General features: G+C 42.4%; 1 protein-coding gene, 3 long non-coding RNA genes and 1 other non-coding gene across 5 annotated transcripts; 2 read left to right on the top strand and 3 right to left on the bottom strand.

The window, feature by feature from the left end:
• Nucleotides 1-4,221: 4,221 nt before the first annotated feature.
• On the bottom strand, nucleotides 4,222-5,997 carry LOC138141498 (uncharacterized). The gene has a single exon (XM_069062219.1). The coding sequence runs from the start codon at nucleotides 5,950-5,952 to the stop codon at nucleotides 4,234-4,236; it is 1,719 nt and encodes a 572-aa protein (XP_068918320.1). The 5' UTR covers nucleotides 5,953-5,997; the 3' UTR covers nucleotides 4,222-4,233.
• Nucleotides 5,998-6,147: 150 nt separating this feature from the next.
• On the bottom strand, nucleotides 6,148-6,222 carry TRNAD-GUC (transfer RNA aspartic acid (anticodon GUC)). The gene has a single exon. It is a non-coding gene; the product is annotated as a tRNA-Asp (tRNA).
• A 984-nt stretch (nucleotides 6,223-7,206) lies between these two features.
• Nucleotides 7,207-9,483, top strand: LOC138137712 (uncharacterized). Its single transcript, XR_011161852.1, has 2 exons — nucleotides 7,207-7,746; nucleotides 7,800-9,483. It is a non-coding gene; the product is annotated as an uncharacterized lncRNA (long non-coding RNA).
• Nucleotides 9,484-9,947: 464 nt separating this feature from the next.
• On the bottom strand, nucleotides 9,948-11,110 carry LOC138137702 (uncharacterized). Its single transcript, XR_011161850.1, has 2 exons — nucleotides 10,971-11,110; nucleotides 9,948-10,921 (listed from the first exon to the last, which is right to left on the bottom strand). It is a non-coding gene; the product is annotated as an uncharacterized lncRNA (long non-coding RNA).
• A 244-nt stretch (nucleotides 11,111-11,354) lies between these two features.
• LOC138137705 (uncharacterized) lies at nucleotides 11,355-11,715 on the top strand. The gene is made up of 2 exons (XR_011161851.1): nucleotides 11,355-11,454; nucleotides 11,508-11,715. It is a non-coding gene; the product is annotated as an uncharacterized lncRNA (long non-coding RNA).
• The last annotated feature ends 4,031 nt before the right edge of the window (nucleotides 11,716-15,746 follow it).

Raw genomic sequence — 15,746 nt, 5'->3', positions numbered from 1 at the left:
ATTTATTTATTGATTCTTATTATTTTTACTTAAATATGCCCAGAAAAACAATACACTTAATAAACATTTAACCTCAAAATTACAAGTTTCACCAAATTTTACACTAGACAGCGTTGCCGATAGTAATTATCGAGGAAAATGGGACGTTGGTGGTTTTTTGATTTTTGAATGGACTTTATGAATGAATTTCGTAGTTTCTTCTTTAAAGAACTACCTGAATTCGGACACACCAAGTGAAGAAGATTAGTTCAACAACAAACATCAAAAAACTTGCAGCCAATCCAAAAACAAGCACGAAGAAGATGTGTTGAAGGTGTTGTAATTTCAACACCACCTCTTCGTCTTCTTCGAGACTGCTTTTCTTAAATCTTGTCCCAGAATCGCTACTTTTGGCCAACATGTATTGTCTTTCTCTGAGCAAACATTCGCTGAATTTGTCAAGGAAAGGTGAATGTTTTTTAAACATATAACTGTTGCAGTGTGGCACCAAAACTTCTTTCATCCCATAAAAGAGAATATTTCTTTGTCCCTTGTTCAATATCTCGCCGTACTTGTTCGCGTAAGTCCAGATCATCCCGTAGGCTCCTGAGGTGTTTAAATTTTCGTGCAACATCACCATTCTTTCTTCTCTCGTGACGTAAACAAATCTCTTGTGCAAATCGTAGTCTTGGGGAATGAGAGGAGCCAAAAGTTGCGACATGTAGATCTTGACGTCGCTATTTTGTAACTGTGTGATTGTGTTGATCTGGTGGACGGGACTGGATTTTATGAAACAGCTGATCAGAAAACATTGGAACGCTGTTCTAAGAATGATGGAACCAACGACAAAAGTGATGATTTGGAATTTGATGATGAAGCTTTTGGAGTGAAAGCGCGGGTATGGGTAGCCAAGGAAGCAAGAGAAGACGTAGAGGACACTCTCTGAAAGAGATTTTTGTTGGCTTTTGTCCGTCAAGAGAATCGTCAGTGAAATTATGATTTTTCCAGTCACCAAGAGCAACCAAGTGAAGGGTTGGAACACGAGAAAGAGTGTTTTCTTGCGATGCATCACCGGCATCAGAAGGGAGATGCCATTTTTCTCGTGGGGATAGCTACATTCCAATTCTTTATCGATTTTCTCTTTGTAGAAGTGACTGATGAAGCAGAAGTCAGCTTTGTCGCTTTGCATGTCTTCGTAGGCCCCATTGTAGTTTGTACCTGGTGGCGGTTCGACTATTGTGAAAGTCGCGTTCACCATTGACGTCACTGTTTTGAGCAAAGTGTAGTCTCTCCCGGTCCATTCTCCGTTCGTTTTTTGTGTCAGGGGAAAGTCGTTGAAAAACGACACCCGGAGCTGGTACCCATTGAGATTCTTTAGTTTGTCGGGAAAGTGGTGAGGCGTGCTGGTCATATTGATCATTTCCTTTTTGAAAGGATCGTACGAAAAAACCTGTAGAGTGTTTTGGACGAAGATCACGACGAAGTTGAGAATGGTGTGTTTCCAGATGTTTTCCAAAACGTCTCTCAGGAAGTTGGTGTCGTTCATTGGTTTGCAAATTACGAAGTGATTCTGTGCGCGCCCGCTCCAAAACGAGTAGTTTTGCATCTTCCGGATTATTTCCCCGATTCGTGCATGTGTTTCGACAAAAATAAAAGCTGATTCTGTTTTGGGCAAATATCCAGAAGCGTTGAAAAAATCTCCGGCTACAACCGACGGACATACATTTTCTCTGATGAACCAACCGGAGATGTCTCTAGATTCTGGTGAATTCACGTTGATGTAGCTGCAAGATGTGTAGTTCTCGCCGAAACGGTATTCTGTTAGTTTGTCTTTCATAAAATCAAGCTCCACGAAGGTGTGACATGAAGCTATAATTGCCATCCATGACACCAATCGAACCGATAGCATTACGTCTTCTTATTCGTGGTGGTTTGACTAAATGGGATCAGCGTCCACGGTTTTCTTAAAAGCATTTTGAACAGTAATGATGAAAAATGAGTTGTGTTGGTCGACTTCCAAGAATTGTCATTACTCGAAAGGTTTTCCTCCTGACAATGATATATACCTGTTTGCATTAATCATACAAGTTACTTAAATAATTAATGGAACTGTTTACCAAGAAACCGATATTCTAAAGAGCTTTGTAACAATTTCAAGAAAATCTCCGTTGGATAATTTTATGGTGAAGGAAACACACTTTATTGAGCAATCATTTTCACTCATTATTTGTTCATTATAAGCAATAAATAACGCACGCTATTTACGTTTTCAGTTTATTAACAAATATAGGTGTAACTGCTATGGTTATGTTTTGCCGGTCAATATTAGCTCACTATTTACGTTAATACCCACGACAATTACTTCTGTCATCAGGCAAAACCCACCATTTTGAGAAGCCTTAACTTAATTATTTTTGAAGTGAAAACTTCTTTAGGCGCGCCACATACATTTTATTCCCGGGCAGCGAATTAGTTTCATGCGACACGGTAGAATCGTTCGCAGCTCAGCGAAAATCGTTCGCAGCACGACACGGCAAGCTAAAATCAAGGGAGTCAAGTTTTTTAGCGGAGTGAGTAAAAACAAGCAACTGTGCGTCACTTGTCAATTTTAAATTTTCTCATTGTACGTTGTGTTGTGACCTGACTGACCTCAGTGCAGAGCTGCAGGAGTAACTGTATGTATATACAGGATATTTCACGAGTGATAATGAGCCTGACGTAATTTTAAATGCAACCCACATTATATTTCCGAAAAAAGCTGGCTACTGTCATTAAAATGTCCGGCTTTTTTGAAAGTGTTTTGTGGGTTGAATTTATTATTCCGTCAGGCTCATTATCACTCGTGAAATACCCCGTATAGTTTTATATAATATAAACGATAAAGACACGACAAATATTGTAAGTTTACAGATGAATGTAGGATTTAATACGTAATTCTCAATTATATGGCTTCAACAATTCATCTATTGGAAAAATTCGTATAGCAAAATGTGAAGAGGAAAATGAACAAATTATCATAATACAGGGTATTGGTATTGCTGTGAAAACTTGTGTTGTGTTCGATATCATCGTCAAGAAAATAAAACTTAGTTAAACATTCAAACCTAACCTCACAAATTTTGCCAGTCTGTTTATCTCTAAAAGCGGACGTATTTGCAGTTTCTATTGAAAAATACAGATTTTTGATGTTTATTTAAAAACAGCATTGGATTTAAATAACATTACCTATACTCCAATTTTTTTTTAAATCAATTGTCAAAGTGTTGTCATGTTGGTATAAACCACTGGTTATTTGATAGTTAGGTATTAGATTGGCAACGTAAAATGTCAACTATATGTCAGTCATTTTGATGTAAAGGCGCTTGCGCTATTGAAGGCGCAATTACATTTAAATAAAAATACAAAGTTAAAAGAGTTTCCGAAAACAAGGATCTAACACAACGACAAAATTTGGCTATGATTAGATTACGTGAAGAAATGCAGACAGAAAAACCGACCATGCTAAATTGCAGTAAAGATGCACACATTATATTCGAGGTATTTTCTTTTAATATATGGGTTCGTCACTGCGAGGAACTGATTAGAGAGGACTGGAAAAAATTGATGGGAAATCTACCAATTGAGGACATTCCTCTTCCGCAGAATCATATTCGGAAGACGATTGGGGGTTAGATTCTGAAAATGAATAGGTAAACTGCTTATACTCGTATAACCCGTTAAATAAATTCCCATTTTCCTGTATATGTTAAGTTGTACTTTTTAGTGTGATTATCGTCTTTATTTCTAGTCTTTTGGTATAAAATTTGGTTACACCTGAAACTTTTCTGACATTTGAAAATTACTGATATAACCTCAAACCTGATCTAGGGAGATTTTACGATAGAGGTGTCCCGAAACAAAGGTTTTAGGGTGGTACAGCCTGATCTTTGAGGGAATTTTGACATTGACAATTGATTTAAAAAAAAAATGGACTATAATTATTTATGCCTTGCTCTTTATTCCTCCAAGTACTATCATCCATAATGATATATTTTTTTATAGAATAGGTACATATTACCTAAAATCAGTAACGAGCATCATAGAAGTTTTCACTTCTGTCGTGCGGTCTTAAGCACACACTCTTTTTTTTATTACTCCAGCTCCACTGACACGGGCACATCAATAACAAAGTGAAGCAATGACAACCCCCAAACCCCAGTCCATCTGGATATTGTCAATGCTGTTAACTTGATAGAATCAAAATCAAAAGTATAATCAGGATTTATTGAAATGATCAACAAATTTACTTCTATATTTGTACATAATTTCAAGAGAGAAGATCGTTGAGCTTAGAACCAAACCTCCAAGAAGTATATAAAACACAGAGCTGAGGTGCTGCAGACCTAAAACTATTTTATCGTCACTCTGTGTACTGTTCCTTCCAACCGTCCTCCTGTACTCCCTACTGTTCAGCAAGCCATGTTGGATTAGCCTTTGCAAACAGTTGCTAATCTTGTCCAAATAGGGGGAGTGCCGCTGGAAAATGTAGGTATTCGCACTCGGTACCAAAGGTTCCTTCATGATATAAAATGGAGGAAGATCATATTTGCTCTCCAAAGTCTCGACAAACTTTCTTGCGAACGTCCCGATGATCACATAAGCCGTGCGGGTGTCTAAGCTGTACAATCTCTTAACCCTTTCCGCTGCAGTTATCACGAAGACTCTCCCACACAGTCCATGTTCAGGAGGAATCATCTTGGCCAAAAATATTGACGTGTAAATGTTCAGTTTGCTGTTTCTCAGCTCAGAAATGGTGGTGATGTGTTGGTACGATTTGGGGTTGACGAAGGAACTAACCAGGAAAGACTGAAAGGCGGTGCCGCATATGATGCACCCCAGAATGAACGCAAGAAGTTGTATTTTGACACTGGTGGGTTTGGAGTTGAAGTCGTGGATGGGGTTTCCGAGGAAGCTGTTGAAGCTTTGGAGGAAAGTCGCCGAGAGGGATTGTCGTTTGTTTGAGAGGAACGTGACCAGAGACACTACTACCATCGAGGTGAGGAGCAAGCCCCACGTGACCGGATCGAAAATGGACAACATCGTGTAAGTGTCAAACTCTGAAGACTCACCTCTTGGGATCACCACAGCGATTTCGTTTTGTTCGTGGGGGTAGGTGTAGTCGGCGTCTTGGTAGAGGTAGCTCATGTAGAAGTGACTGATGAAGCAGAAATCAGTCACGTCACTCATGGCGTCTTGGTAGGCGCCAGTGTAGTAGGTCTGTTCTGGTGGTTCTATTATCCTGAAAGATGCATTCATCATGGAGGCTACCATGCGTAGTCTGACGTAGTCGCCACCTCTCCACCTCCCATCTTCTTTCACCGTTAAAGGAAAGTCGTTGAAGAGAGACACTCGCAACTGGTACCCGTACAAGTTCGACAACTTGTCCGGAAACAAGTACCGGTGGTCACTGACGTTCAGTACTTCCCCATTTCTGAAAGGATTGTAGGAAAAAACTTGCAAACCACGCGACACAAGTACCACCACAAAATTCAAAACGTGCTTCTTCCAAATGTCTTCCAACACCTGTGGTACCAGGTCAGTACCGATGGGGTCGCAGATTATGAAGTGGTTTTCGCATCGCGGGTTCCAAAATTGGTACCCACGAAGTTGGTCGATTGTTCCAGTGATTTTTGCGACTCGATCCACGAAAATGAAAGTCGCTTGGGCTTTGGAAACGTACCCAGTGGCATTGAAGAAGTCTGCTGCGACCAGTGACGGACACAGGTTGTGACGTATGAACGAATTCGAAACGTCTCGCGTTTCTGGGAGATTTACGTTGATGTAATTGCACGAAGAGTGTCTCGCTGGAAGTTGGTACCTTTGGATGTATTTCTTCAGCAGTGCTTTTGGAGCTGGGTCAGGAGGTGGTGTTAGTAGAGTTTGGCTGAAAGTTGGTAGTGACATGATGACGTAAAACACTGTACGCCATGTCATAACTGTTTCGAATTTGCCTAGTTGATTGTGGTCATTGTGTTATTTCCAGTGGGGACTCGGTCGGCGACCGCCGAGCGGGCGGCAGGTGCCGCAAGTCGCGAGCTGCGAATCACGTGCGTGGCGTTCGGGATCCGCAATCATCCCTGTGGGTGGATTGCCGAACGCCATGGCGCTTATCGTCCGGCGCTGCCAGCCTGGCTCCCCGGCGGGGAATCGAACCCCGGTCTCCCGCGTGACAGGCGGGGATACTGACCACTATACTACCGAGGCTCCCAGGGGGTTTTTCGGGGCAGAGGGCGTGGGTTCGGATTTTAAAAAAATGGGCGCCAGGCAGCTATGGTCTTGAGCTGGTTGTTGCTTGTCCAGCTGCCGGGACAAGTGCTCAGATCTTACTCGTCGAAGGTAAGTAAAAGCAAACGCTTTCTGATCGTTAAACAAATTTTGGTTTATTCGGTTACTGCAAAATTATCCACAGAACAGTATTTGGTGGTTCGGTACTGGTTCACACGAATGCGATAATGGTTCGCTCGTAACTACTAGATGAAAATTGAAAGATGCGGAACCAGTACTTTTAGGTGGCCTTAATATCTACTTTGGTCGTAACCAGAAAAGCTTTTCTTTCACATGTGACCGAATCTTAAACTAAACATGATATTCTTCGACGAAATAAAAGATGTTTTGATTCCTGATGAGGAACCTCCCGAACTTAGACTTCCTTCTGATCGAGCTAATTATTAAATGTAAACTTAATGAAACCCAAGGTCAAGATTGGGGTGTCACCTTGACAAAAAAATTAAAATTGATCCTGATAGGAAAGTTTAAATCGGTGAAGTTCCGAAACGTTAAATTTGACTGAAATTCCTTTAAGTTGACACTGGAGATTGAATGAAAAGGTTCTTACAAAAAAATTCTAAACATTTGCAAAGTTTCAAAAAAATTAGTGAACATACAAAAATTATGAAAGCGAGAAGCGAGAATTTCGAGGCGTTCCTAAATTTTGCAATGCCGCGGTAAAAAATATGGCGACTTAGCTTTATGACGGGTCTGTTGTCTCCTCGAATAGCGTCCTTTTGACTTGCGGTGTGACCTTGGCGATACGGTGCTCAAAATAAACGATCGCCTCTGCGAACGATGTTCTCCAAAATGGTCGCCTCTGCGAACGATCTGGCTACGAATCGCCCTGCGAACGATCTGGCTACGAATCGCCCTGCGAACGATCTGGCTACGAATCGCCCTGCGAACGATCTGGCTCGAACTACCCCTAACGGACGAAAATTAGTGAAGTGAATTCGCTAATGAAGGATAATTACCTCTATCTCGCTAGATGACGAGGGGTTTCTCGACCACGGCAAAACGGTAAACGGTAAAACGGTAAATCTTCGGGCTCCTCGACGGCCCCGAAGGCCGGCAGCGCCGGACGATAAGCGCCATGGCGTTCGGCAATCCACCCACAGGGATGATTGCGGATCCCGAACGTCACGCACGTGATTCGCAGCTCGCGACTTGCGGCACCTGCCGCCCGCTCGGCGGTCGCCGACCGAGTCCCTTTAATTTCCGCTCGCGATCGGTTTTTTTTTTTTGGCTACCCCCGGCTCTAGGAGATCAACCCGAAAGATCTGGACCTTATTCCGTTGGGCGATAAGGCGTCCCGGTTATTGTACTGACCGCGCATCTTGATGACAACTTCCGGCGATCCTACACTTGCACGCTAAATGACAGATGGTCGAACATGGCGCCGGTTTGTTTACGTTGGACTTCACCGATCGAAAAATCCGGATGTCGAAGCGGTAATGTGTCGGTGAGTCCACGCGTAACACACGATAGATGTTGACGGCAATTTCCCGCAGGATCTCAAAAGGTTGGACACCACAAGGATGAAGGAAGAAGGTTAGGGAAAAGAAGAGAAGAAGATAACTTTCCGGCAAGTCACGGGAACAAAAGGGAATCGGAATTAACTTTGCCGTACGGTTACCCGAGCTGAGAAGAAGAAGAGGAAGGATTGAAGGAAAAGGAAAGGAGAAAGAAGAAAAAAGCGAACGATGAATAGATAGGCCGCAGCTAGACAGCCTAGAGGCGTGAGGCCACCTCAGCCTAAAATTTAGGGGCTAACATGTGTGATTCCAGCCGCCCCAAAACTGGCTGGCACAAAGACTCTACAATGAAAACTCTAAAGAAACCGCGAAAGAAACAAACGAAAACCGAAAGTGAAACTGAAAGCGAAACCGAAATAAAACTGAAAGTGATCCGATAAACAAAAATGAACCCTGAACCGATAAACTCAAAATGAATTGACTGACGGCACAAACAAACTGAATTATTTCGAAATGAGCGTCCCCAAAAAAGGTTACGGCAGGGTGGGCGCGTCGCGACGTCATATGCCGTGCGTTGTGTTGCTTGTTCCTGATCTTCGAACAGCGATCTTATTGTCCCGCGAGCATAAGTAGGACCTCTTGGCCTCCTACCCCGGCCAAAACGAATAGTGGCACTTTGACCTGCTACACTACCCCCCTCCTCAAAAAGAAAAAAGAAAAGGTAACGCGGTTGCCTTTTTCTTTTTACACAAAACGAAGATGAAGTCTTCTCAAAAACGTCAAAATTTGTTCAATGGAAAAGTTTTGATTCCGCCACAAAATGGCTAGTTGATATCTGCGCGTATCAAACGATTGAAAACTGAATCTCAATGTCAATTAGTACTTGAGTACTGCGGTATGATGTAAGTCGAATTCGGGATATGTCATAAATGGGGTTTTTCAAATAAACTTTTCCTGAACAAACTCCACGGTAAAATTTTTGGTCTCGATCATTTCAAAAAATTCGACGAAAAAAATGCAACGCAATTTTCGCTGCAGCGCTCGAAAACGGAAAGTGAAAATGCGACGAAGCGTTTTCCACGATTCCACGGAACGTCATCCGCAAAAAAATCGCTCATAGAGACACTTGGAGGTCTTCGAGTGTCTGACCTTGACATTGGCGAAATGTCCACCGTTTCTCCGATTGTGCGACAAGGATGGAACTCAAACAAACATGTCACCCGAAAAAGTGTTTCGCAGCGCGATAACGTTCTCAAAAAATTTCTTATCTGTGAAGACACGAGATAAGACTGAATACAATCCGCTAATTTTCTCTGCAAAATTCCTGCTTCTCTTACACGGTAAAAAAATTGAAAACTGAAATTTCTCTGAAACCCAAACCCAAAGCTCCGATTGTTGAACAATGAAAAATCTGTGATCTTGCCAAATCTGTAGTTGAGTCACAAACACGATAAACAAAGCTGAATGAGCCAAACTGACCAAATTTGCGGAATTCAAACGAGGAAGCAAAATCGTCAAAATTTGTGACTGCTACAAAGTTGACAAATCACACCCCTAACAAATCGCGTCAAAATTTGTGGCGGCTCGATTGACTTGACAGGCCCTCGAAAATCCAAGCGTCAAAATTTGTGGCTGTCAAATGCAAGCGAGCCCTCGAGGCCCAAATTGGTTTACAAATTTCGCGAAAATGAAGATGAGCGATAAACGAAAATTTGTGGTTGCTCCAAAAAATCGAGCCCCACGTTCTGGGCTGGCAGCGCCGGACGATAAGCGCCATGGCGTTCGGCAATCCACCCACAGGGATGATTGCGGATCCCGAACGCCACGCACGTGATTCGCAGCTCGCGACTTGCGGCACCTGCCGCCCGCTCGGCGGTCGCCGACCGAGTCCTGTGCGTGGCGTTCGGGATCCGCAATCATCCCTGTGGGTGGATTGCCGAACGCCATGGCGCTTATCGTCCGGCGCTGCCAGCCTGGCTCCCAACGTGGGAACGCCATGACCAAAAGTTGGCCAGTGACAGCTCCGGGCTCTCAGGGGGTTTTCGGGGCATAGGGCGTGGGTTCGGATTATAAAAAAATGGGCGCCAGGCAGCTATTGTCTTGAGCTGGTTGTTAAGCTTGTCCAGCTGCCGGGACAAGTGCTCAGTTTCTCGGATGCTTCGGAGTCAATACGAAAGAACTTAATTCCTTGCGAATTAAATAATTGGTTTATTCAATTTTTGTCCAACAGTCCAGGAAATTCGAAATGCTTACTTAAGTGTGCACTGGTCCGTGGAATTGGCAACGTTACTCTACGTAATTTTGTTAATTGAAATTTCGAACCAGTTCACATTAATGATCTTATTCAATACCTTATTCTGGTCTTATCAAGAAAGCTTTCCTTTACAGGTGACCTTGTAACTTATTTGTGAATAAACTTAAAATTAATACAACTCCGATAAAAAAAAAAAACGAAAGGAAAATCTGTTGCATGCGTGAAACAAGAATGAAGCGCAGTCTTCTGCTTTCATAAATTTACAACGTTAATTTAACATCGATTCTATAATTGAAAAAATTGCAAATTTACTGGAAGTAGAAGAACTGCTACTAACAATTGAAATGTGAAATTTGAAAACTTGAGCTTTGTGAAGTCTTTCTAAAAATTTGAAATTATTGAAATGCGAGATTTTTACAAATTGAAACGGTTCTAAATATTGAGAAGCGGGATATTTGAGGCGTTCTTTGATTTTTCGCAAATCCGCAATTAAATTGTGCGACTTATCTTACGCCGGTAACGTGGTGTGACCTTGACGATTTTCTTTAGTCCTTGGTGAAACGGTACGTGGTCCGATGACCTTAATGGACGGTTTGCGGTCTGGCGACGACCACTCTGACGAACGATGTGGCGACGATCACCCCATATAACGATAGTCCTGGTGAACAATCACCCTAAAAGCGACGCGGCGACGAATGACCCTAAAGAATAACGTTCCTGGTCCGAACTATCGCCCCAAATAACGATGACTGGTCCGGCTGACCCTAAAGAACAACGTTCCTGGTCCGGCTGACCCTAAAGAACAACCCCTTTCCGCTGAAAGGGGTTGCTTCTCGATAATTCGAAGGAGGACTTTCCGGTTCTCCTTCGCGGTACGGTAACGGTAATCTGGCTCGAACTACCCCTAACGGACGAAAATTAGTGAAGTGAATTCGCTAATGAAGGATAATTACCTCTATCTCGCTAGATGACGAGGGGTTTCTCGACCACGGCAAAACGGTAAACGGTAAAACGGTAAATCTTCGGGCTCCTCGACGGCCCCGAAGGCTGGCAGCGCCGGACGATAAGCGCCATGGCGTTCGGCAATCCACCCACAGGGATGATTGCGGATCCCGAACGCCACGCACGTGATTCGCAGCTCGCGACTTGCGGCACCTGCCGCCCGCTCGGCGGTCGCCGACCGAGTCCTCTTTAATTTCCGCTCGCGATCGGTTTTTTTTTTTGGCTACCCCCGGCTCTAGGAGATCAACCCGAAAGATCTGGACCTTATTCCGTTGGGCGATAAGGCGTCCCGGTTATTGTACTGACCGCGCATCTTGATGACAACTTCCGGCGATCCTACACTTGCACGCTAAATGACAGATGGTCGAACATGGCGCCGGTTTGTTTACGTTGGACTTCACCGATCGAAAAATCCGGATGTCGAAGCGGTAATGTGTCGGTGAGTCCACGCGTAACACACGATAGATGTTGACGGCAATTTCCCGCAGGATCTCAAAAGGTTGGACACCACAAGGATGAAGGAAGAAGGTTAGGGAAAAGAAGAGAAGAAGATAACTTTCCGGCAAGTCACGGGAACAAAAGGGAATCGGAATTAACTTTGCCGTACGGTTACCCGAGCTGAGAAGAAGAAGAGGAAGGATTGAAGGAAAAGGAAAGGAGAAAGAAGAAAAAAGCGAACGATGAATAGATAGGCCGCAGCTAGACAGCCTAGAGGCGTGAGGCCACCTCAGCCTAAAATTTAGGGGCTAACATGTGTGATTCCAGCCGCCCCAAAACTGGCTGGCACAAAGACTCTACAATGAAAACTCTAAAGAAACCGCGAAAGAAACAAACGAAAACCGAAAGTGAAACTGAAAGCGAAACCGAAATAAAACTGAAAGTGATCCGATAAACAAAAATGAACCCTGAACCGATAAACTCAAAATGAATTGACTGACGGCACAAACAAACTGAATTATTTCGAAATGAGCGTCCCCAAAAAAGGTTACGGCAGGGTGGGCGCGTCGCGACGTCATATGCCGTGCGTTGTGTTGCTTGTTCCTGATCTTCGAACAGCGATCTTATTGTCCCGCGAGCATAAGTAGGACCTCTTGGCCTCCTACCCCGGCCAAAACGAATAGTGGCACTTTGACCTGCTACAAATAGATTATTGATTTGTGGCTATAAAAATTAGGGTATCGAAGCTATCTAATGAATAAAGTATGTAGTTGTTAGCAACATTTGTCTCAGTTTTAAAACGCGCAAAATGTAATTCTTTCACGTACGTGACGGTTTCATATTTGATTATCTCTTTCATGACACCAAAAGTAATTCCATTATAAGCGATGAAGTGTGTTTTATTTTTACGTAAACATCACTCCTTCCTTTCACCTACGGAATTACCACCACGTATGAGACAACTGCGCATTGGCGTACATTTTATCAAATATGATATACAGGGTGTATTTTTAAAATGTGGCGAAATTTTACCTACGAGATTGTAGGACAACGTAGAAAACTAAAAGCAATTAAAAAAAATTGTATGTCATTAAATGTCATTTTATTTTTTGACATAGAATTTTCTAAATATTTTTTATGAGTTCTACATGAAGCCAGTAGCTCGTGGTTAAAATTTTGCAGCGCATTTCAAAAACACCCTGTATACCTAACACAACGGGAAATTTCATTTTCTTGGAATCAGGAGGAGACGAGGTGAAAGACGTTGTGGATCAAGTGAGGAAATATTCTATCTGGGGCTCCAGAATGCAGAACCATTTCATAATCTGTGGACAAGTGGACGATACAAAATTTCTACTGAATCTGCTCAGAGTGATTTGGGAGAGATTCATTCTGAATTTTGTGGTGGTCTTCAAACGTTTGGAAGTCTTCTCTTATAACTCTTTCTTGGAAGATGGATTGATGAATTTGAGCTTTCTTGGTAGTACTCTGTTTCCGGACAAGCTCAGAAATCTGCATAGCTACCAATTAAGAGTGTCTAGTTAGAGAATTTCACGTCTGATTTAAGCACAGACCTGACTTTTGAAACTCACGTCATGTGAATAATACAAGTTTGGAGTAAAATTGGAATTTATTTTTTTGCCACAAGACTACAATATTTTCTATTCAAAATCAGTTCGGCAAAGAAGACCACACAACTAGCGACCAACCCCGAACCCAACAAGAAGAAAACAAACTTAAGATGTTCTACGCTGAGGAGCACCACGCGGTTTCTGTCAGAATCAGATCTGGGTGTTTTTTTGTGTTTCGGTAGAGACAGAGCAAACTCCCTGTCTCGTTGCAAGCACTTTTCAATCTTTTCCATATAGGGCGAATTTTTGTGAAATATATAGGTATCGATTCCTGGCAACAAGGCTTCTTCCATCACGTAGAAGGGCAAATTTTTTTCGTCAGTTTTCCACATGTTGAGGAGTTCTTCTGCGACGTCCCTGCTGACCAGAATCGCTGCCGTTCGGTCTAATTTCTGCAATAACCTCTTCCTTTCGTAGCGATTCGTAGAAATGAATTTTCCGGAGAGAACAAACTCTTCGGGAATTAGATCGACGGCCTGTTGAGCTGCCCGGATCATGATGCCGCTCTTGCTCAGTTCGGATATCGTGGTGATCTCTTGGAAGGAGTGAGAACCCAAAAAAGAACCTGTCAAGAAGCACTGAAAGGCCGTGCGAAAGATGATCGAACATAAGAAGAATATTAGCAGTTTGAGTTTTATTGACAAGTATTTGGAGTTTAAGCGAGGCCAGGGAATTCCCAAAAGGGAACCGAAGTAGTACAAAATGAGTTTGTTGAAAGAATCGATTTTGCTGACACATTTTAAGGTCAGTGCGTTTGCAACTATCACCACCACGAATAAGAACCACACACTGGGTTGGAATATGGACAGTATAGACGTGTTCTGGATGAAGTTGTCATCGGTAGGAATCAGTACGACTAGTTCGCTCATTTGATGAGGATACGAAAATTCTATATCGTAGGATGCAAAAAAAAACAGGAAAAAAGTGTTAAAGCTGAAGTCTGACCTCCCACTGTTGATGTCTTCGATCACTCCCAAAAGACCCCCACTTTTTGGAGGATCAACAACTTCGAAAGTCCCATTCAACATCGACATCACCACTGTCAACGCGTCGAAGTCTTTGCCAACCCATTGGTCGTCTTGTTTTGTCGTCAAAGGCCAGTCTGCCCACAACGACACCTTCAGACGAAATCCATTCAAGTTTCGGAGCTTGTCTGGGAATAAATTCCCACTCATAGTCAAGTTCATCACCTCTCTGGTGAAGGGGTTGTAGGAAAAAATTTCGACCGACGTGAAAACAAAAACCACCACGAAATTGAGAATCTGTCTTGTCCAGATCAGCTCGAGCAAGTGTGGCAGAAACTTGGTGTTCTTGACGCGAGTGCAAATTATGAAGTAGTTTTGGTTTCGCGCAGACCAAAACTGGTACGTTTGCAGTTGTGCGATTACGTCGCCGGCGTCGTCTGCTTTTTCCATGAAGATGTAGGTTTCTGCACTCTTTGAAATGTCTTCGGTCGTGTTGAAATAGCCTTCGGCGATCACAGAGGGGCACCGGTTCTTCTGAATAAACCATTTGGCAACGTCTCTGGTCAGCTGTTGGCAAACATTGATGTAACTGCAAGAAATGTGTTCTGCATGCTGTTGGTGTTTGGCGAAATATTTTCCCAGTTGCTTTACTAGAAAGCTTTCAGGTTCTAGCGACAAGTGGGTGTCGCCCAAATTCAAAAATGTCACCCAGAAGAAAATCAAAAATGTTTTCATTTCAAATGTGCCTTTCATATGTTTGTACATTGATGTTTGTCTAAATGCTAACTGACTTCTTCATTGTGGTATAGAACCATCACCACATTAACGCCAACTCAACTAATATTGTTCTTGTCATTTTACTCTCCTATTTCTTCAACTCGTGGTGCTTCTTTTTTGCACAGTGTACAAAATTATTTCTCTTGCAGAGAAATGTGATCGTAAAATGTCTCTAAATAAGAATTGATTCATTAATTTAGCCTCATTAGGGTAAAACTAGTTTTTATTTTAAGTTACCTATCTATTTTTTTCACCGATTACTTAATAATAATAACTCCCTCTAGACTTATTCCGTGACAACGTAATCATTGTAATTGGTATTATTGATTGGAATTCAGAATTTTGAAATCGATGCCATCTGAGAAATAAATGAGAAAATGCTGACATGGATAGTTAGTAGTCTAAAAGGAAGAGAGATCGAACGAAATTTGTTACATGTCAAATCGTACCCATTACTGGACATTATTGAAAGAAAAGTCCTAGGGAAATGTTTTTCTTCGTCTTGGTATTTGTACCGTGATGCTCGTCTCAATGATGAATGACTTCTTCATTGCGGCAGAGAACCATCACTACATTAACGCCATTGGAAATTATTTTGTGGCGTGAGTAATGATCACGTAATGTGTACTTAATCGTGTTAGTGTCAAAGCAAATTGACGTAGTCCAAATGCACAAAATTTGTTTTTGTTGTGATTTTTTAGACAAGGACGATACAAGAAAAAATTGTTCTTCTCTTTTTACACTCTTATTTCCTCAGCTCGTGATGCTTCTGTTTTGCAAAATTCCTCTTACGATTAAATTATTAGCATACACATAAGGGGACTAAAGCGCTTTTTCATCCCTCGTGTAATGATTGCCCTCGCTGAGAGATGCGCTGTAGTCCCTTGTCATACAATACAGACTTAAGTACCCTGAA

Source organism: Tenebrio molitor, chromosome 1 (genome assembly GCF_963966145.1).
Source record: "Tenebrio molitor chromosome 1, icTenMoli1.1, whole genome shotgun sequence".
NCBI lineage: Eukaryota > Metazoa > Arthropoda > Insecta > Coleoptera > Tenebrionidae > Tenebrio > Tenebrio molitor.
The sequence above is the reverse complement of the archived record's forward strand: the minus strand, read 5'-3'. Positions and strand labels throughout refer to the sequence as shown.

Coding starts and splice junctions, on each gene's coding strand:
- LOC138141498 (XM_069062219.1), bottom strand. CDS start 5,952: ATGACATGGCGTACAGTGTTTTACGTCATCATGTCACTACCAACTTTC.